This window comes from Hibiscus syriacus, unplaced genomic scaffold, assembly GCF_006381635.1.
Source record: "Hibiscus syriacus cultivar Baekdansim isolate YM2019G1 unplaced genomic scaffold, ASM638163v2 tig00110053_pilon, whole genome shotgun sequence".
Classification (NCBI taxonomy): domain Eukaryota; kingdom Viridiplantae; phylum Streptophyta; class Magnoliopsida; order Malvales; family Malvaceae; genus Hibiscus; species Hibiscus syriacus.
Window position 1 is genome coordinate 506484 of NW_024062577.1, and position 24282 is coordinate 530765.

A 24282-nucleotide genomic window follows, 5' to 3' on the forward strand; every position below is an offset into this window, starting at 1 on the left:
GCCAAGTAATATTTCGTGCCCGGACGAAAACCGGTTACGACAATGATAACAAAAATTAAAATATTAATTGTCTCAAGATATGCCGGAATCTAACGACTAACCAACAAACCACTAGGGAAAAAATATAAAAAGAAAAACAGACATTAACCTAAATAGGAGACAAAAGCAGCAATCATGGCTCAACCATATGTCAATTAGGTATTAATTAAGTTAGCAGGAAATATATCAAAGAAAAGACCGAAAGTTAAAGAATTCAACAAATCTCCAAGTGGTGGCTTCAAGAATGCTCGACTTGGTCGGTCATATTTGTATGTTTCCTGTATCCGTTGCCTGCGTCAAGAAAGTCGAATGCTAATTCAAAATTGCACACAGGTACATTTTTTGTCAATAAAGTTTTAGAAATTATACAAATAATTATTAAATTCATTGAATTGTTATAAAATTAAAATATTATTAAAATTTGAATAAATTTAATGATAATTTTCCAATATTTTAATAAAATGTAGTGCCCATTTTTTAAAAAATACAATGACAGTTATATATATATTTTACCTTTAAATATTCAAAACCGCGTATTGGCTGGATGCATGACTAGGATTAACTAACGTCAACTCTTAATTTGTTAAGGTTAAATCCTGTCATTAATCCCTTTTGTATGCATCAATTATGAATTTAGTCTATATACTTTAGTTTTGTCAATTTTTATCTATTTATTTTTCAGATTTTAATATTTTAGTCACGACTCAAACACTACATGGATAATAACTAACGGTTAATTACTTATAAAAATGAAAAGTAACATTAAAATTTGGGTTAATAGATATGAAAATTACTCTTTAGGTCAGGACTGGAAATTTAGAATTTTGAAAGCACTAGGATTAGAAACGATCAAATCGGAGGGTGACTAAATACACAAGTTATACATAGTTTAAGGACTAATGGAAAGATTTGACATTTTCAAGCACGACAACATTGAAGATCTCTACACGCTATCTTCCATTTGCTTTGCTTTGCTTTGCTTTCAACCCACCTTTTCCACCTCACGCAAATCAATTGTTTTATTCCTTGACTTCTACACCGACACTCTAAACTTTTTTTTTATTTGTTTCATACTCTTTTAATTCTTCACCTAAAGATTATTATAATATGCTGATATTAAATACAAATTAATTCTCCAAAACTTTCACTGTTACATTATAATAAATTGTGAAAGTTTGATAAATTTAATGGTAATTTATAACAATTAGATAAATTGTAATGACTTGTTGATAATAATTTGATAAATTTAATGACCATTTTGAAACTGTTCGAAAACTATAATTGACCGGTTTTAACTTTTAAAAGTTAAATGACCAAAACAATTATTGAGAATACTTTACTGACTTCTTGTGTTCTTTAACCAATTCATTATGGGAAACTTGATGAGGTAAGTGGGTCCCATACTCTAACCACCCAATCACCAGACGACGTGTAACCCCGGATATTCCAACTCGGAGCCACGATTTATTCGCCTCCGCAGCGTATCGGCGACTCCCCATTTTTATTTCCCACTCAACACCGCATGAAACGTAAGGAATTTTCCTCTTTTTATTTATTTATTATTTTTCCAACTTTCTCCCTTCACTCGCTTCGGTTGCCTTTAAATCCTAACGAGGACAGTGAGCGGGAAGGCATCAAGCTTTCCTTTGCTGCTTTGCTCAAAGTGTACCATAGGGTTTCCATTCCTTCTCATTACATTTTTTGCCTTTTCTCTTTGTTTTTTGAGATCTGTGCCTTTTTTTTCTTCTTCAGTTATCTTCTTGACAGCTTCAACTTCTTAAGAACAGGAAACCGTTCAGGTACGTTTTTTGAACGCCTTTTTTTTAACGTTTAGATCTTTGGTTTTTCGTTTTTAAGCTCTGTTTCTTCTTGTTTATGATCTATTCTGGATCTGATAGTTACTTCTTGTAAGTTGTTGCTTGTGTTTAGGCCGCATCATGGAAGAAATACATGTCTTTCATTTCTTCTTTTGCTTTAAGTTTTATTATCTCTGAGATAAGTTGTTTTTTTTCTTTATTTCTTTTCCATTTTTCGTGGTGAGAATTTATCTGGTGTTGATTTTGAGCTGGAATCACTTTTTAAATATTAAGTTTGGTTCTGTATTTCCACCTTTTAGCATTTTGTCATAGTTATTTAGATCTGGTCTTTACTGTGTTATACTTGATGATTTTTTTTATTCCCAAAAGTTTACCATGGAATTGCTGTGCAAGATTGTGCTAGGAAATCATTTTCATTGTAGAAAACTTAATTATTTGATATGCATACTGTACGAAACAGAGAGGAAGAAAGTTTGTAATACGCTAAATTCTTCAGTTTTTTCCATCATTTGTTTTGTCTTGAGATGTTTGCTTATCGTCATATCATACTCTGACAAAAAAATTGTTTTAGGTACTTATTTTCTTGCGTATAGTTGGTTAGGCAATGTGATGGATAAATTGAAAGAAAAAATTGTAACAGATCAATGAAACTTTTTTATCATTCTTTATTCTAGTTTCTTATTTCTCTTGAGAATCTTGTATGACATTTTTAATCCGTGCGTAACATGTTACTGTACTTATTGATATACTGTTTGTAATTCGCATAGATGGCACCACCAATCGAGACTCCAATCAAGTCCTCTAACTCTCATCACTCTTCACATCCTCCTTTGAATGAAAGGATTCTTTCATCAATGACCAGAAGGTCTGTTGCTGCCCATCCATGGCATGATCTTGAGATCGGTATGAATGTCAACTTAAGCTCTGTATTTTTTTGTTTGTGTGGCGGGGAGGGGGTTTTATTGACTTATTTCTTTTGTTGTAATGTAAATCTCGTAATGTACTCATTTTTTCCTACTTCTTTCGTAATTTCTTATAGGACCTGGAGCTCCGACGGTTTTCAACTGTGTAAGTTACCTTCCCCTAGTCATTACCATTTACGTTTCTGATGGCATGCTCAACGTTCGATAAAATGCTTCATAGAGTTCTACATTACGTAGGTGTTTGGTTGTCGCTTAACATTTCTTAAACATTTGGCATTTTAGATGTTTTCACATGGTTATATTTTTTGGTTATAATATTTGTAATTTATTTGTGAAAACAAATGAAAGACCTTGCCACTTTATGTGGGTTTGTTTAGATTGATATATTGTGGCTGGAGTTGTATTCTAATTTATGATTTCTTAACTTGATATTGTACTGAAGACGTGGTTAATATCTGCAGGTGATTGAGATCCCGAAAGGAGGCAAGGTGAAATATGAACTTGACAAGAAAACTGGTCTGATAAAGGTTGATCGTGTGCTTTACTCATCGGTTGTGTATCCTCACAACTACGGCTTCATCCCTCGCACTCTCTGTGAAGACAACGATCCCATGGATGTCTTGATTATTATGCAGGTCTTTGACCCACCTTTTTTTTTATCGAAAATATCATAGATAGTCTAATGCACTGTTGTGAAACATTTTTCATGCTTTGAAATTCTCTTGTATCGCCCTAGTTTGTCCATATGCTGTACTTACAATTCATATTGCTAAGGGCTCTATGATTTTTATGTTAGTATTTATGTTACCCTTGGCATGCATGCAGGAACCAGTTATTCCGGGATGCTTTCTTCGTGCAAAAGCTATAGGCCTGATGCCTATGATAGACCAGGTACGGATTAACCACTGATTGAAATATTCCCAACTTTTGGATATATGTTTTAAATCTAATGAGTATAACTTTTGAAATTTTGTGAATGCAGGGTGAAAAAGATGACAAGATTATTGCTGTCTGTGCTGATGATCCTGAGTATCGTCACTACAACGATATAAAGGACCTCCCACCTCACCGTCTGGCTGAAATTCGTCGCTTCTTCGAAGATTGTATGTAACTTTCTTGGCTAGAGTTTAATTATTCTTACTAGCAAAGCATATGTAACTTGTAAAAGGAATGATATGTGTTTGAGCCGCTTCATTGTTTGAAGCCTATATTAACCTTCTTTTGCCTTGTCAAATACTGCAGACAAGAAGAATGAGAACAAAGAAGTTGCTGTTAATGACTTTCTGCCAGCTACTACTGCTTATGAGGCAATCCAACACTCCATGTAAGTCATCGTTTACTCGCTCTAAGCTAAACCTCACAATATAAAGCACAAGATACGATAAAATTGCTTAATCACGACATAGAGCATGTGAATGTTTCAATATCTTTTTCGTTCGCTTTATGAACAATATAAGAATTTATTAAGAACATAGCTCTTTTGTTATACCTTCGGACCATGACCTTTGAAAACTATTAATTCTTAGTCAACCGAAAGTTCCTAGGCAACCAACTTCGATCACCCGTCTCCAAAAAAAAAAAAAACTTGGTTCCTTTGAATTGGCTAAAACTCAGACAAAACTTTTAGATAAGATCTCTGATGACCCATGTGATATACGAGAATGAAATCTAAGGTTTGATTATTAGATATACTTAGCATGTCGACCTTCAAATAATCATAATGATTTTATAGTTGAAACTCACATCACAACTAACACGCCTACTAAGGACCACTATAAATATCCTCAATCAAAATTGAAAGATAGAATAGACCATCTATAATCGGTCGACTCTCTTTATAATCAACAATTTACAATATAAAAACACCGGCCAACAATCGTTTCTCTATTGATTATAATTTTCTATTCAGATTAAAAAAAATAAACTGCTTACTAAGGATAAGATTCATTTATTCTCATCAACAACTTTAAACATGATTACCATATTATAAAATATTTAGTCACAATTTCAAGACAGTCCTAATTTTATTTCAACATTCTGTTTTGAAGGGATCTCTACGCGGACTACATCGTGGAGAGCTTAAGGCGGTAGGTGTCGGTTCACTATGTCCCAGCTATTTCCTGCTTATATGTTTAAGTCCCTTTTTACGTAACAAGAAATTCATCATCTAACAAAGTAAACGTGTTTATGGCAATGATGGCGATAATTTTAGTTAATTCTCACTGTAATGAGTGATTGCTACATTTGATTGTCTTGATTTTTTTGGGGTTGTATCGTCGAATCGATTGCTTAAAAAACAAACAAATTTAATTTTTAATTAAGTGATTTAAAAATAGTCTCGATTAATTAGATATTTCCTTTTAATATAAAAAATGGTAAGAGGAGTCATCATCAATTTTTGATTAAGGTGTAATTGGACACCTAAAACAGTTGTCGACATTTTAATAAAACATTAATTTTAATTTTATTAAAACAAAGTTTTAGGTCTAAGTTCTAAAAAATTAATTTCGGGAGACGATTACGAATGAGAAAGGATTAACACTCCACATTGTCTTAAATTAGTACTTAATTGATTAATTAGTATTTATAATGAAATTTATGAGTTTTAATTTAATTTAAGATTCATTCAAATAATATTATTTAACTTTTATGATGAAATAAAATAATATTTAATTATTTTTTATCGAGAAAAAATGACATCTTATACCTTAAAGCAGTAATTCTTATTCAAATCAAAATAAAAAAAATATTATTGGTCATTTGAAAATTCATTATTATTTCAAACTTTAAAATGGATGAACAATGATAAAATGAATTAAATTAAAGTTAGTAATCAACAATGATAAAAGAAAAACAGCAGGTCAAGTATTCAACCCGCAATTTTGGATATTTTTATGATAAATACTCTTATTCTTTTGATAATTCGGCGGGTCTATTACAATTCAAATAATTCAGGTAGGATATTTTTTAACACTACACTATTAAATTAAAGTTGTGAATCAACAAATGCAGTTCATGATGTCTTTGCAGCCATCAAATCAATCCATGTTGTGGAATTTTATTTATGGCTAATAGCGGGCTAATATACGGTTAATATACAGTGTTATCGGATACATTATAATATATTTAACAAATTTGGTTTAGCGCTATCTGAATTATCGAGTAATAACAATGTTGTAGGTGGAAATCATGAAGAAAATATTAAAAAAATTGACAACCGACAAACTTAGCTTGTCGGTTTGTGTCGATATAAATGAAAAATGTATCGATCCATAGCCATATAGCAGGTAAAAATATGATAAAGTAAAAATATGATAAAACCGATGTCATTATGATAAAATAGGTAAACCGCTACCGGTTATATTAAAAGTGTCGATAAATTAATATAAGTATCGACACTTTTGTAATTTAAAAGAGAAGAAGTTATAGCGCCTATAAAGTGTCGATACTTTATACAAATGTATCGATCCATAGAAATATAACAGGTAAAAATATGATAAAACCGGTGTCATTATGATAAAACCGGTAAACCGCTACCGGATATATTAAAAGTGCCGATAAATTAATATAAGTATCGACACTTTTTATATTTAAAAGAGAAAAAGTTATAGCGTCTAAAAAGTGTCGATATTTTATACAAATGTATCGATCCATAGCAATATAACATGTAATAATATGACAAAACAGGTCTCGAAATGAAAAAAAGGGTAAAAAACTACCAGATATATTGAAAGTGTCGATAAATTAATATAAGTATCGACACTTTCGTAATTTAAAAGAGAAGAAATTATAGCGCCTAAAAAGTATCGATACTTTATGAAAATGTATCTATCCATAACAATATAATAGGTAAAAATATGACAAAATCGGTATCGAAATGACAAAACCGGTAAAACGCTACCGGTTATGTTGAAAGTGTCGGTACTTTAATAAGTACGCGTAAAAAAGTATCGACACTTTAAAAGAAATAGGTAAATATCCTATCGAAAGTATCGACACTTCACATAAAAGTATCGACTCTTAGATAATTGTATCGATTAAATATAAATAACATATCTGGTATAAATATAAAGGCATAGCTAAATTTCCTCTGAAAATAGATAGAGTTTTTGAAATCGAAGCGTAATTGTTGCTGCATTTCAGAAGGCGTTTCTACGTTGAAGTTTGTTTGTTTGTTGTTGCATTTCAAATCGAAAGGTACGTTGTTGAAACCCTAGTTTTTTATTATTACAATAATTAGGGTTTTTATGTGTTGTTATTTGGGGTTTTCGAAGTAAAGAAGCATTTGGGACCGATTACATGTAGAAAGTGATCTTCTAGGTAGATGATAAATACCGATACTTTTATTTAATATTATAGGTAGAAAATGATATTATAGGTTGTATAAATGTGCCGATACTTGGAGTATTGAGTGTTCCCATTCGTTTGAAGGAAATAGGGAGGTTTTGGGATCGATTATATTATATAATATTATAGGTAGAAAATAAATATGGATACCTGTATATAATATTATAGGTAGAAAATGATTTTTTAGGTTGTATAAATGTGCCGACACTTGTTGTAGTGGCCATTCAAATTCTATTGAAGACCAACTGTTTTACCACAAGAGTGGTTATCGATTTTTGTATACAAGTATTTGATTTGATTTGCGTAAAATGATATATGAAGGAAAAATGAAGTCAATGGGTGGAAAGCAACCAAAGGGTGGATATATGTACTTCTAGTAAGTATCAATTTCTTTTTGTTATTATTGTTGAAATGGTAATTGGATTAAAGTATTTAGGAACTTTAAATTGATTACAAATTTTAAATGTTGACAATATGGACAAATGCAAAAGGATGAAGGAAGATGGCACACACAACGGTTCGGTATGTAAAATGAAATTGACATTGAGTATTATTTAGCGTTAATGTATTGATTAAGAAACGTTTATGCTTAATATTAGGTGACAAAAAATGTGAGGTTGAAATGGAATTCGATGAGTGATGCTCAAAAGGAACCTTACATCACACAGTCAAGGAATGATAGTAAAGAATACAAAGAACGGAGGAAAGCACATGAAAAGAAGATATTCATTAAACTTGTAAATACGTTGATACAATATATATAAGAACAATAACATTATATATTGTTAAAAAATATAGGATGTGTCGACAAGGTGCAACATAAAAAGGGTGTATTCATTAATTGAACACCTTAAAAAGAATGATCAGTTGAATGTGCTGAGTGAAATGGGGTTTGGATCTTTGAAAGGAGTAAAGGATCGACCAATTCGGAAGGAATTGTGTCGACCCTTGATGGAGCAATTTGATGTCAAACAATGTATTACTAAATATGGCGATTATTCATTCCCTCTGGGGGTATCGACTGCTGCAGCCGTCTTCGGGGTAGAAAACAAAGGCAAAAGTGTTGTAGAAGTCTGTAGGAGTAAGAACTGGAAAGCACTTGCCTCCAAATATGGTTTGAATCATAAGGTGACATATGCTGAAGTTGAAGAGGATATCAAAAGAGGATCTTACCGGGGGGATGAGCTGAAGGCCCGAGTTCTATTGTACCTTGTCAGGATATTTCTTTGTCCAACGGGTGATACGTCAATGAACAAGGTCAATATGAAGCTCATTTGCGATGAAGGCTTGAAGGGTGAATTCAATTGGGCTGAATATTTCCATTCAAGATTGATTGAATCAATAATCACCTTTCAAAAGGGCAACCAGAGATACCTCAAAGGGTGCATATCAATCTTAGAGGTAACTGAGTTGAAGAATGTTTTTTGGTTTTTTTTATATAAAATGATGGTATAGTTATTATATAAAATGATTAATTTTATTATAAATGCAGGTTGCACTGTTCGATTATTGGTCGGGCTGTGATAGTTTGTCGGCTTATGAAAGATACGGAGTGGCACGCATCCGTGCATGGGGGAAAGAAGAGGTGGTTAGAGTGATGGAGAAGTTGAAGGTGGATAGACCGAGGAAGCTAGAAATGGTAATAAATGAAATTAAATAATATTAAGAATATAATCAATGTCTTAATACAAATTTAATTTTGAAGGTTATTTTCAAGGACGTAGAGGAGGCAGAGGAGAGGGAAGAAGAGATGGTTGGAGGGGTGGATGACGGTCAGGGGGATTACGGTCAGGGAAAACAGAGTAAATTCGACATTTTGATGTCTGAATTGGCTGATATTAAAAAAATCGTTTTTGATTTTCATCAAAGATAATCAAGAGTCGAAGAGACACATGAAAGGCATAAGATGGAAGTGGAAGGAAAGATAGATGTATTAGTGAAAAAAGTTGAGGTGTTGAGTGGTGAAGTTAATATGTTGACGGGTGGAAAAATTGGTGGAGTTGTCAAGGAGGTTGTGGAAATAAGGAGTGAACTTTCGGGGGTGAAGGAGGTGGTTCAGAAAAACTTGGATGAAAGGGGGAAATTGAAGGGTGAAATAAAAGAGATGAAGAGCTATGTAGAGAAAAAATACGATGAACTGAGAAAATTTGAAGAAGAAAAGATGGAGGAAGAAAAAAAGATGGAGGAAATGAGGAGAAAGGATGTCACTAACATCTATACACCGGAGAGTGTTATAGATGCATATTTGGATTCGGAATGTCCTGCACCCCAGAAGAAGAAGCAGACGGTAAGTTGAATAAAAAATAACTTAATTTGATTTTTATCATGTTGTTGTGACACAAATTTGTATGCAAAACTGTAGATTGTAAAAGCGGATATTCCAATCGGAATTGAACCGGTCGAAGCTGCAATTTGTGATTATTTATGGAATAGTGGATTAGAATCGGGGTAAGTCACTTATATTGCTTTGTGAGTGATATTTAAATATTTCATGAAAAGATATTAATCCTAATGATTCATACTGATATACTGTAATCTCAATGGGAAATCAATACGCACAAGTATCCGACGTTGCAACGTTGAAGCCTATGGAATGGGTTGGCGGTGTGGTAAGTAGAAATCAATTAAAAGACAAAACCTATTGAATATGTTCTGATTGTGTAATTAATTTTGTTAGGTTATTGATTTGCTCGCCTGGACAGTATGCTACGATTCTAAAAAGTCAGGCCGGATGATTGGCTACATTCCATACCACTTAACGGTGAGTTAAATTAATAAATGTTGAAAAGTAATGTTATAGACGGTAAATTAATAATGATTGTCGCGTAATTGCAGCAACATGCGTTGGACAACAACGGTAATGTTGAGGGTATTGCGAGCTTTTGAGGTGCCATGTTGCCTAACTATATGAAATTCACCAACTGTGAGAAGGTAAGACACCATACGAATAGGCATAAATGATGTTTTTGGATATATAATGTTGAATTTTGTCAAATTGTGCGTGAAATTTGTTGCAGATCATGATCACAATAAACTATAATAATTCACATTGGTATCTGTTGGTGTTGAATATGAAAAATCGTGTTGGAACTGTATATGATAGTCTGTTTAAATCTGAAGCAGCTAAATAGAGAGTGAATGATGCTAAGAGATTGGTATGTATGAAAGGAAATTATGTAAATTATAATGCATAATTTGTTTGGATCATAACTTCATATTTTTTAATGTAGATAAAAATATTAGATAGTTATAATGAGAAACACATTTGGGTAGAAACATGTGGCTCTCTAGGAAAAGTCCCCTTGCAAAGATTCAAATTCGTGGAGCATAAGATGACCGAACAATTGAATGGATATGATTGCGGCATCTATGTGATGATGTGGATGGAATCGATCGGTTCTAGCGGGGCTACTGGTGATTTTGTAAGTAGAATTAAAAATTAGTTTGCCGTTACATTGTTAAAAGTCGTAGATTGAATGTTGTGGTTTACAATAGTTAACGTACTTACAATTTGAATATAGGTTGTTGGAGAATGGGATCGTATGCGAATATTAAACGATCTCGTATGCCACAATCAAAATCAACTAAGAGAGAAGATGACAAAAGCTGCCATACTACACAAGAATAACAAAAGGAAGCGATGATGTAAATGTAGGGTTAATTTTGTATAAGTTTCTTAATTTTGTATACGATTTATAATTTTGTATGTGAATGTAATTATGTATGAGATGGGAAAAGTTATGAATTGGTTGTTGTACATGTTTCTTATACACAGTAGGATTCTGCATTATTCCAAGTGTCACTAACATAATTGTCATCATGTGCGTGACCGAATGGTTATTCCAAGTATACTTTGTGTCCATAATGATTTCCTTACCAAGTGCATGGAAATGTGTCGATACATTTATAAAATGTATCGATCCAAAAAATATCGAGACCCATAATTATAATCTAATAGGTAAATTATCAATCTAACCGGTCTAAATATACCGGTTTATGAGAAAACAGGTGTACATAAAGTATCGACACTTGTTTAATTTGTGTCGATCCCGTACTTTGTGTCCAGAATGATTTCCTTACCAAGGTCACCATAATGTGTTGATACCTTTATAAAAAGTATCGATCCCAAAAACATCGAGACCCATAATTATAATGTAATAGGTAAATTATCAATCTAACCGGTCTAAACACACCGGTTTATAAGAAAACAAGTGTACATGAAGTATCGACACGTTTTGAATTTGTGTCGATACTTTGTGTCCAGAATGATTTCCTTACCAAGGTTACCACAATGTGTCGATACATTTATAAAAAATATCGATCCAAAAAACATCGAGACCCATAATTATAATGTAATAGGTAAATTATCAATCTAACCGGTCTAAATACACCGGTTTTTGAGAAAACAGGTGTACATGAAGTATCGACACTCTTTCAATTTGTGTCGATACTTTGTGTCCAGAATGATTTCCTTACCAAGGTCACCACAATGTGTCGATACATTTATAAAAAGTATCGATCCAAAAAATATCGAGACCCATAATTATAATGTAATAGGTAAATTATCAATCTAACCGGTCTAAATAAACCGGTTTATGAGAAAACAGGTGTACATGAAGTATCGACACCTTTTTAATTTGTGTCGATACTTTGTGTCCAGAATGATTTCCTTACCAAGGTCACCACAATGTGTCGCTACATTTATAAAAAGTATCGATCCAAAAAACATCGAGACCCATAAATATAATGTAATAGGTAAATTTGCAATGTAACCAGTATAAATATACCTATTTAATTTGAAATATGTCACCATAATGTATCGACACATTTTATAGTTGTGTCGATACATTTTTAAATTACTCGCTTTTTTTCCATTCATTATTTATATGATACAAACTCCAAATCAAAAAACCCTAAACCTTACTAAACCTAAACCTAAAGGCAGAAGAGAACTCATCAACTCCGACGAATACCAGCGTTCATAACAGTTACGATCAGATATTCAGGTAAATTTATCGATATTTTGCCATAAATTAGGTTTTGGTTGATTTGCAGATTGGTCACTTTTGTTTCCTTAATGTGTTTGTGTTCCAATGTAATAGCATCCACACCGAAAATGGCTCCAAAACTTAAGCGTCATAGTCGGGGCTCTTCTCAACCCATCTCTTCTCAACCCAGCTCTTCTGAGGAAATCAGGTCGTTCGACACTGAGAACTTTAGATCCGATGCGGAGAAAGAAAGATGGCAAAAGAGCTTTAAAGTAAGGAAGATTCGTCCCGAACGTGTCATTGACCTGGGTTTCTTGTTCGATGGTAAATATGATTTTAGTTTTAAATCCACATTTACATCATGAGGTTGGCTTGAATTCCTTGGTGTAGAACCAACATATTACCCCAACCTAGTTAGAGTATTCTACAACAATGCTTCCTTCCAGTATGAGCCTAATAAGAGTAATATAATAGGAATTTATACCCATGTCATGGGGAAGGATATATATATCTCCGGAGACTATTGCTTCGGGTATAGGTGTCGAGAATAAAGGGGATTCAGACGAAACTGATTTAGATACTACAATAAAACAGGTTAATAGAAATAGCCCAATTAACCTAGATGTAGAGGCGAGAGTGTTTCACAAAATGCTGACTTGGTTTATTCGGCCTTCTGGGGGAAAACATTCAACGATTCGAGACATCGATTATTGGTGGATAGCAAAGTATAGATCCAAAACGGCTCCAAACATTGCTAAACTGACGTTTAAAACATTTGTATATATGGTCACAAAGGGAGCATCAATTTCAACTTCACTACCATATGGATGTGTCATCACCCATCGTTTGAAAAAGGAAGAAGTTGAGTTTTTGCTTGACGCCCCTGTTCGATTAACCCGCAAGATTGACATGTTATTTATTAAAAAAACGGGATATGATTTTGTTGAAAAAGTCGGTTGGAAGTGTGTCAAGGATGTCGGATTAGATCTAGAGAGGGAGGACAATGAAGACGACCAAGCAATGGGAGACGGGGGAGGAGACGCAATGATGGAACAAGCTCCAGAAGCTCAAGTTGGACAGGATGTCACAATTACGACAGTGATGGAATACATGGTCAATTTTCGGGAGCATATTGATTCCCTTGTGAGCGGAATGCGAGCCGATATTTCATCATTGCGCAATGAAGTCTCCATGTTGCGTGACAAATTACGTCAACGACATCAAACGAGTTAGGTAATTAATTATTTATGTTTCTAAACATTTACACGTTCTGAAATATATTTTATTTTCTTTTAACAGATGTGGACAACCAAGCGGTCAATGAAGATGACGATGAAGATGATGATGATGATGATGATCCAAACAAGTATATCGTGTCTACAACGCCGCCTGCAAGAAAACTAGTAATTTTTTATGTCAATGGTGTCCTTGCTTACATCCCAAGACATCCAGAAGGTTTCAATTCTGTTAATTTGTATCCATTATTTTAACATATAAGCGTACAAATTTAATCTCATTTTCTTCATGTTGCAAATGTTATCCTCAGAAATGGATTATGTGAATTTATGCAATTTTGTATACAAAATTTTGTTGTTGCCATTTGGTCATCCAAGATGAGGTTAGAACTATTGAGCAATTCAAATTACTATAGCCAAAATCGTTAATATACAATTAAATGTTAACATTCAAACTTGATTACAATCTCAGGCATAACATGGACCGTGTACTTGATAAACTACGTTCGTTCTCTGACCACTTTCTATTCGTTTGGGTAAGATGATTGTCATTACACTTTGCTAACTTTAATTTGTCTAAGATTCCTACATATTTATGTTCGACTGTTTGTAAACAGGATCAAAGAAAGTGCAAAACATCAGATAAGTTTACATACTGTAAAGATCTCAATGATGTTTGGAACGAGTTTACTGATTTTAATGTCCTAAATACACTGTTGGTCGATGATTCACCGCGAAAAATGATTCATAATTCGGTAAGTTACAGTTATGCCATATTTTTCCAGTTAAATAGTTGTTCATAGATTGATTGATTAACAATTTATGTTTTTTATTAGATAAACAATTACATATGTCCACATTCTTTCGACGCTGCTTCCCATTCGGACGACGATGCTCTAAGTATGACACAAATTTATTCCTGATTATGCTCATTTAGTTTCTTGTTAGTAAAATTGCACCTGATTAGTTTGATTATTAAAATTATTTATATATGTCCTCAGACAAAGGTGGTACCATACGCGAGTATTTGGAAAATTTGTTGAAGGCGCCTAATGTTCCGGACTTCGTTAGCGATACCCCTTTTCCATCAGATTAATTTCGTTGTAGGTACATTATTTGAACATTGTAATCCAGAAATTTGTTGTGTATGTATGTTATAGTTTGATTATATTGTGTGTATATTTTCATTCCATTCAAAAAAACTAAATCATATAACACAGTAACTGTGTCTTTTAATATGAATATTACATTATAACATGTAACTTATACAGTAAATATTCCATTCTATGTGACCACTATGACAACCCCATCAACACACAACTCAGCTTTGTACTGAAATATTGTTTTTTACCGGCTTTATCTACATGTTAATTGAACAGTATGAATCAATTATGCAATTTCCATGTTCAATCTAACATTGCATTTCATTTTCATTTCATTTATAATTAGAATTTCAATTTCAATTTCAATTTGAGTTTGAATTTAAATGTAAATTTCGGCTCCACTATAAATATTAGCCCTAAACCGAAATTCCATCCATCCAAAAAATAACTTACTCAATGGATGCATCGGGAGATAACATCAAATTCCATTGCTAAGGTAATAACTTACCTTTTTTCAAAACTTATTAACTTATTAACTTACCTTTATCCAGTCTGCCTGCTTGTTACTCAAAATTATGATGGTCGGGATTTCCCTCGTGTTTCATTTAGGTTGATTGCTCCGAATATATAACGACATTTGATCTCCAAATCGTTGATTGATTGGTCGGGCTTTTATATCCATATTTGCTTCTTTATACACCGATACATTTGAGGATTGTTGAAATATCAACACTAATTATAATGTGCATAATGAATTTGCTTTATTCATTCGTGTCGATACATATTGTCCAGAATGTATTTCCAGCCAAAACAAGTTCACAAATAAATTCAAAAATATCGACACTTTATACATTTGTGTCGATACTTTGTGTCCATAATGTATTTTCCAACCAAAACAAGTTCACAAATAAGTGTCGACACATTTATATCAAGTGTCGATCCCAAAAACATCGAAACTCGTAACTATAACGTAATAGGTCACTTTACAATGTAACCGGTTTAAATTTATCAGTTTTATGAGAAAATAGGTCTACAATATGTATCGACACTTTATTCATTTGTGTCGATACATGTTGTCCAGAATGTATTTCCAAACCAAGTGCACGAAAAAAGTGTCGATACATTTATACCAAGTGTCGATCCCAAAAACATCGAAACACATAATTATAATGTAATAGGTAACATAACAATGTAACCGGTCTAAATATACCGGTTATTAAAAAAGAAAGGTATACATAATGTATCGATACTTTATACATTTGTGTCTACACTTTATGTCCATAATAAATTTTCCAAACAAGTTCACGAAAAAGTGTCGATACATTTATAACAAGTGTCGATCCCAAAAACATCGAAACACATAATTATAATGTAAAAGGTAATATAACAATGTAACCGGTCTAAACATACCGGTTATTAAAAAAAAGGTATACGTAATGTATCGATACTTTATACATTTGTGTCGACACTTTATGTCCATAATAAATTTTCCAAACAAGTTCACGAAAAAGTGTCGATATATTTATAACAAGTGTCGATCCCAAAAACATCGAAACACATAATTATAATGTAATAGGTAATATAACAATGTAACCGGTCTAAACATACCGGTTATTAAAAAAAAGGTATACGTAATGTATCGATACTTTATACATTTGTGTCGACACTTTATGTCCATAATAAATTTTCCAAACAAGTTCACGAAAAAGTGTCAATACATTTATAAAAAGTGTCGATCCTAAAAACATCGAAACCCGTAATTATAATGTAATAGATCACTTTACAATGTAACCAGTTTAATTTTCTGGTTTCATGAGAAAATAGGTCTACATAATGCATCGACACTTTTTAAATTTGTGTCGATACTTTTTAAAATTACGCGTGTTTTTTTCTTATATATACAAAACCCAAATCGAAAAACCCTAAAGGCAGTCCGACGTTGATGACCTTCAAATGGAGCCCCAGCGTATCAACATTGAAGAAAATCGAAAGCGACCAGTAAGTATCAATGTATTCATGTAATTGTTCTTGAAATGGTAATTGGATTCAAGTGTTTAAGATCTTTTAATTGATTACAAATTTCAAATCTCTACAGTCTGACTGCATGCAAAATGATAAAGGAAGCTCATAATCCATGTTGACTGTATAGCCAATAAAATACCCTTTCAGGGTCCAAATGGTAAGCTACGAATTGGTAATATAAGCTTTCTTTGAGGGTTTAGGAACTGAATCCCTACAATGTAAGGAGTACATGATTGAACATTACATATAATAGTTGTATTAAGTTGTTGAAGAATTATTTTTAATTTTATACGAATATAGTTGTAATGTTCAAACATGATTGAATGTTGTGGTTTATTTACAATAACAATAGGTTGTTGTACATGTTTCTTATACACAGTAAGAGTCATGTTGATACTTAGGATATAGTTGGATCGTTGTCTGCATTATTCCAAATGAACTCTAACATCATGTACGGGAGTGAATGACCAGTCCATTCTGTCTTCAAAAAAATCAGTTGAAGTAGGCTGCGTGCTTGTATTCAAACCCAGCTTGACTTGAGGACATGTTAGTTTGTTATGTCCCTCACCGTTGCAGAACCCACATCGCCTAATTTTCTTCTCGACCTTGTTCTTTGTTACTTCTTTTCGCTTGCGTTGTTTTCGTTAAGGGTCACGAACGTTGTTTAATACACTACTCCGATTGACTGAATCATTCAAACCAAATGAGTTCTCAAATTCTTCTGTTAATCTTTTCATCTCATCTCTTGCGGTTTTGAAAGACGCGTTTGTCTTTGATGCAGAATAGCATAACATACTTGCTGTTGCACGTAGAGAAGCAAACCTTGCCATTTGCATTATTTCTGGAGGCACATTCAAATCAACAAAACTGGGTGCAGAAGCCTTTGCATCCTTAGTCCACCTAATTTGAATCAAAGACCCGAGCAAAAATGTGTAATCCAAGTGCTTCAAAACGTGAAGTTGATGGCGACATGGAAGTCCAACTGTCTCGAATTTTTTGCATGAGTAATTTAGAGTTTCCGTACGAGAATCAAAACTAATTTCAAATGTCTTATTTTTTTCTTTGTACTTTTTCAAATAAAAATATTGGCATTCATCTGATAAGGACTGAATCTCTTCCTGAATCCGGTACAATGTCTCCCGTTAAAGTTCTTCTTGGAACGCACGAAAAGATTTGCGCATATAAATCTCAGAAGCATGACTTTCAAATTCAACCAGTTTTGTGATCAGGAAGGGCTTCGTCTGGGAACTTAAGTAATCCGCTTTCAACTCGTTCAGACGCATTCTACTAATTCCATCTTCAATTGCACGAACAACATCTAAATATGTCTTCTTGTGTTTCAGTGCAATTGCGAGTGAAGCATTCATAGACTCACACCTTTGTGTTGAGCGAATATTAGCAAAGAAATGACCGGTTAGATATGCTTGTGCCATAAGTGCCGAGTATTTCCCTTCTCAATCACCCATGGATGCTTTTCGACGTTGAACTCTGAAATAACTGAACGCCATTGAATATCAAATTCGTCGGTTGTCCACCAGGAAACCATGCATTTTGAGAATGCTGCTGTAAATTTTGGGTCACCAATGTTAGCTTGTGCATTGCGAGAAATATGCCAAGAACATAATCTGTGCTTAGCATTAGGGATAACATATTTGATAGCCCTCTGTATTGCCCTATCCCCATTGGTGACAAATGAAATAGGCGATTTGTTCATCATGGCTTCTAAAAAATTCTGTAGCACCCACTCGAAAGATTGGGGACGTCTCGTCAGCGATTATGGCAGTAGCAAACACAATTGTGTTATGGTGATGATTGACACCGACAATAGGCATAATTGGTCGACCATACAAATTATCTTTGTACGTTGTGTCGAACGTAATTACATCACCGAAGCATATGTAATCTGATCTCGATGTAGAATCCGACCAAATAAGATTATGCAACGCCCCTGATTCGTCTACCGAGTATGTCACAAAAAACCCGGGATCATCATGTTTCTTATAGACAAAGTAAGCATTAAGCGCATTCACATCCCTATCGACGATTTCCTTTGCTTTGCCTCTTTGAAGTGCATTGTAGAGGTCTTTATGTATAAATCCAACATTATGATAACCCCATGCCTGCTGCGTTAAATAGTTCATTACTTGTGACGTGCCAACACCGACCTCTTTCAATGATGTTGCCTCATCGATATCAGCCTTACTTACAGCTCTATTAGAACGCATAAATGGTGTCATAGCAGGTGTGCACAATGCATGATTATGTTTTTGATAAGACTTACTTATAACCCATTGATCGTTTGTATTTGTTGCTGTAACTACGATTCTAGCCTTGCATTTTGTTCTTGTGATTGACGTATGAGCACGTTGACGATCAACGGTATTGACTTTTGATACTCGAAACCCTTCTTTGGAACAACAAAATTCTTGTGTCTTCACATTCCCTTCTATGTCAAGCCGTGTTGTTCCTCGATGTGCACTAAACCCATGTTCCCGTGCGAATTCCTTGTAAAAGTACCAAGCTTGATCACGTGAAGAGAAGAGCTTACCAACCAATATGTCAGATTCATCAACATTATGTACCTTTATGGCATTCCTCGGTTGGCCTAACATTATCTGCATCAGTATGATCCATGGCAAAAATTTTATTGTGCAATTTCAGTGGTCCCAACAGGAGTTGATGGAGATGTATGTAAGTAAAGGTTCATTGAACAACATGTTTCAGTGGTGCTTTCAATAGGATGTGGTATTGGTTGTGGTGGTAGTTGAAGGGTGGGTACAACATTAAATTTGCAGGACATATTCAGGTATGTACAATAACTACATAATTCAATAACTTTAAAGTAATATGTAAAATTACAATGTAGGTGGTAAAATTAGACTATTTTAATGACAAATAATTATAATGTAATAGGTAAATTGACAATGTAACCAGTATACATATACCGTTTAATTATAAAACAAGTTAACATAAAGTATCGACACTATTAAATTTTGTGTCGATACATTTATAACAAGTATCGATCCCAAAATCAAAGAGACCGATAATTATAATGTAATAGGTAAATTTTCAATGTAACCAGTAGAAATATACCGGGTTCATGAGAGAATAGGTCAACAATATGTATCAACACTTTTTTAATTTGTGTCGATACATTTTTCCAAAATGAATGGCAAACGAGGTGTACGCATAAAGTGTCGATACATTTGTAAAAATTATCGATCCTCGAAACATCGAAATCGATAATTATTATGTAACAGGTAAATTTACAATGTAACCGGTTAAAATATACCGGTTAATTAGCAAATAGGTCTACATTATGTATCGGTACTCTTTAAATATGTGTCGATACTTTTTTCCAAAATAAAACACAAACGAGTTGCATGCATAAAGTGTCGATACATTTAAAATTGTATCGATCCCGAAAACATCGAAACCGATATACATAATGTAATAGGTCAATTTATAATGTAACCGGTTTAAATTTACTGGTTTTATGAGAAAATATGTCAATATAAGCGCTACCTAATTTGTTATTGTACTTGATAATATTTCCGGTTAAATGCCTATTTTATTATATAAGCGCTACCTATTACATTATATAAGCGCTACCTAATATGTGATTGTGCTTGATAATATTTTCCGTTAAATGATATAATATAACCGGTCTAAATTTTAACCGGTCACTTGTTTAACCGGTCACACCGTTTTTTAGCCATTTTTTAGACGCCGCACAACAAGACTTCCCCTAATAGCCATCTTGAACTTAAATTTAAGGTTCAACTCATAAGGATAATAATATTGTGTCTGAATTTGTATAAAAAATTATTTTTCAACTGCATCCATCTCGGTGTTAGTAAATGAGTCACCAAGTAATTTCAGGATTAAGAAAGGGTTAAGACAAGGTTATTCTTTATCTCCTTTCTTATTTAATCTTCTTGGTGAAGCCTTGAGCGAGTTGCTGTAATCGACTTGGGAGTGGTGAATAGGGTTCACGGAATATAAGATTATCAGTGAGAATAAAAGATTACCAGGGAATAGGATTACTGGAAATGTTGTATTTTGTGTTTGGTTGGTTTAGCAGCAATGTAAGATTACCGTGTTTAGTTAAAGGAATAAAAAATTATTGGAATGTATATTTGACCAAATTGTCCTTATTATATTTGTATAATATTACAAATTGTAAAATATTTATATATTTTCTTTAAAAAATTAAATTTATAATATTTATATAATTTTTTTTTACAAAATTAAAATATAAAAAAGGTTTAATGAAAGGGTAAATTTTTTTTAACTCCTGAAATTCATATAAAATTTTAATTATAGATTTTTTTTTTTGTAAATCTAAAATAATTTAAGGATAAATTAACATTCGTAGAATTTTTATTATTTAATGACAGAAGAATGATATTTTTGAAAAAAAAATAATTTAAGGGCATTTTAGTCCAAAACACCGGTAATGTTACAATACCTAAGGGAAGGGATGTAATGACATTCCCGATAATATACCAAAAAAATCTACTATTAATAATAAAACATTACCGGGAATGAGATTCCGACCAACCAAACATAAAAATATCACACAATCCTTAAACCAAACACCCTAAGAATTTTCGAACTAGCTTCCGGACTAAGTCTTAATCTGCACAAGACAAAGTTATATGGTGTCAATATTGAGGAGGCTCGTATGTTGGAGTGGGTGAGAGCTATGAGATTTGGTTGGGATAGGTTCCCAACAGTTTACCTTGGTCTTCCCTTAGGCCGTTCTCGGAACTCAATGGAAATCTGGAATCCCATCATTCACAGATTCTTAGCTCGGCTCGCTGGGTGGAAAGTGAAAGTGCTTTCCTTTGGCGGCAGATTACCGTTGGTAAAGTCTGTTCTTGTCAATTTACCAGTCTACTATATCTCTCTCTTTTAGATGTCTGCAAAGATAGCGGCTAAGCTGAACAAAATCATCGCCAATTTTCTGTGGGGCTCAGGCAATCGTAGACCAATCCACTGGGTCATGTGGGACAGTGTGTAAGCCCAGGCTTCTAGGTGGTCTCGGCATTACCGATCTGCGGTTGAAGAATAGATCCCTCTTGAACAAGTGGAGTGCTTTATACCCATTGTTTCTTTCGACTAGAGGTAGCTGTTGGTGTATGAGTCCGGATTTTGCAGTGGATTGTGGTTCCACGTAGCGTGGTGGAGGTAATGGGTTTCGTGGTCTTTGGTGCCTAGTCTTCTTAGTCTTTTGCTTAGGGAGTTAGGGTGATCACGCTTTTCATGTGGTCTGGTCAGTATCTTTGTATGGTATGGGTTAGTTTGTTCGGAAAAAATTCTGGAAGCTGGTCTGGGCTAGTTTAGCCCGCCAAAGGTTCAGATGCTTAAATATTGTAGCTTTGGGTAGAAGTTAAAGCTTTTTTCTTGGTCGGTTGGTGAACTGGAAGTCTTGTTTCTGAATATTCTTTCCGCTTAGTATTCATGTTCTTGAAGAATATTTGTTTTTGTTGAAGCTGCGTTCTTGTAAGTCGATTGCAATAGTTCGTATAAGTTGGTTTCAGAGTTTGTTTCTTACTAGTGGAGTGCTTTATACCCATTGTTTCTTTCGACTAGAGGTAGTTGGTGGTGTATGAGTCCGGATTTTGCAGTGGATTGTGGTTCCTCGTAGCGTGGTGGAGGTAATGGGTTATGTGGTCGTTGGTGCCTAGTCTTCTTAGTCTTTTGCTTAGGGTGATCACACTTTTCATGTTGTCTGGTCAGTATCTTTGTGTGGCATGGGTTAGTTTGTTCGGACTGTGTGCTTTGGTTTTGTGATGTTAACTCATTTGATACTTACATGGTGCACTCTTTTTCATCTATTTAGGTTTAAGGAGTTTTTTAATGAGACACGTGCTTGTATCTTGTTTTTTACGTATATCCGATTAACAAATAAGTTTCTAGCTTCAACATTTTTTTGATTGAAAGTTGAACTAAACAATTACATTCTTAAAACTACTAACATGGAATAGGAGATTAAACTTTTAGATAAATTTTCAAGAGTTAATAAGATATTAATTTAATCATACATCAAATTCGTTAAATGATCAACACTCTTATTGTATTTTTGAAAGATATATTGAATCCAATTATCAAATCCTCCTTAAAAATCTTTGCGCAGTCCTTTATCAAAATACTTTTGTTACTATGTTTACAATATCAACAAGCAATGTAGAGGCATTCATCTCCAAATGAATGCTAAGATCAGCCCCTCCATATTTGCATTCTCAAAACATTAGTTCGTGGATCCATTGTCGTGGTTTGATGGTGATTGTTCCTTTCTTCACCCATGAATTACTCATATTTTAATTCTCCTTGTTCCATAAACACAATCCAAGAGAGCAGCAACAATATCTATACACAGTTATTAAGCTTGATTGCTACGTCTCAGCATATATGTTAAAGGTGCATGCTAAATTCTGCCAAAGACTGAGAACAACTAGTTATGTTTTAATTTTCTTTTCATCTCAATTGTCTTATTTTGTTAAAAAAAAGTATATTGCAGATATTTTCCAAGGAACATTCTGTCCTAGGTGGCAGTACCAGGCTAGCTATTGCAGCAGAAAGGTAAAAAAAACAAAAAGAAGCAAAAAAAAGTTTAATTTCCCACCATGAGGCTCAAACTCATGACCACGGCTAAGAGCCTTGCACTCTACCAATTAAACTAGATCGGCTTTATTTTGTTAGAATTTCTTTTCAACTCAATTGTCTTATTTTGTTAAAATTTAATTCCCAGCTGCCATATTATTCACAAAAGGGGCATGAATTCAAGGGTAGTTGGGGAAATTTCAAGGGCACTAAACCCTAGAAATTCTCTACTATAAATAACACATTATGCACACCATTTTAGAGATCCCCACTCTCACCTACCCTAAAAGCTTTGGAAAAGACGACTGCAACAACTTCTCCACCGTCCCCCTCTCGTCCTTTCTTACTGTCCTCCATAGTCGGGCTTCGACGGAGTAGCGGCTAGGCCCTCGAGAGATGCTAGCGCGCTGGAGCAATCTTGGTGATGGTCTGATGTCACGGTAAAGCTATGTTTTTGGGAGTTTCCTTCTCCTTGTTCTTTATTTCTTATCTTTTAAGGGCTTGTACTTAATGAATATTTTGGGATGATTTTAGCCACACCATGAACTATTTTATTTGGTGTTGGAAATGTTTAGATAATACTTTATTTTATGTTTAATGGATGATAAGTATATTTATAATTATTGTTGTTTTGTTCACTGTTTTAATCTTATGCCTTAGCACTGTAAGAGCTTTTGAGAGATTACCTGGTGCCTTGGCATAATATTCCTAGTCTTTGTAAGAGTTGTTGAGAGATAGCCGTTTTTCTAGGAGTTGATACCTAATATCGAGAGAGTTAGGTTAGATCTACGTAAACAAAGGAACTAATCCGGGATTGTGAGGTTCTAATTCATCTTAGAGATAAGGAGAGAGTTTCAAGCGACTAAAAGGGATAATACTTAATCGATAGGCTAGGGTCATTGTTTACGCTGAGAGGTATTGTTGTGGAAATAATTGTATCAGGTTCCTTACTATAGATAACTTAGGAACACTTTAGTAAATCTTGTTGGGCAGCATAAGCACAATATACTTAGTTCATCCTAAGCATAGAATAATTTCATGCTGCACAAATCCAACCCAAGTGCTCCATTAGAAGTCTGATTGTGTGAAGATGTTAGTCTATATTCAGAACTCGAACATTTTTTGCCGTAGCAACTTTAATTTACTTATTCTTGCAATTAATTTTTGCCTTAGCAATTTTTACTTTGTTTACTCTTGCA

General features: G+C 33.7%; 1 protein-coding gene across 1 annotated transcript; it reads left to right on the forward strand.

Annotated features, from left to right (window-relative positions):
- Positions 1 to 1668: 1668 nt before the first annotated feature.
- Positions 1669 to 5022, forward strand: LOC120214152 (soluble inorganic pyrophosphatase 4-like). The gene is made up of 8 exons (XM_039212120.1): positions 1669 to 1838; positions 2624 to 2759; positions 2896 to 2924; positions 3241 to 3414; positions 3605 to 3670; positions 3762 to 3882; positions 4022 to 4103; positions 4828 to 5022. The coding sequence occupies exons 2-8, from the start codon at positions 2624 to 2626 to the stop codon at positions 4868 to 4870; spliced, it is 651 nt and encodes a 216-aa protein (XP_039068051.1). The 5' UTR covers positions 1669 to 1838; the 3' UTR covers positions 4871 to 5022.
- The last annotated feature ends 19260 nt before the right edge of the window (positions 5023 to 24282 follow it).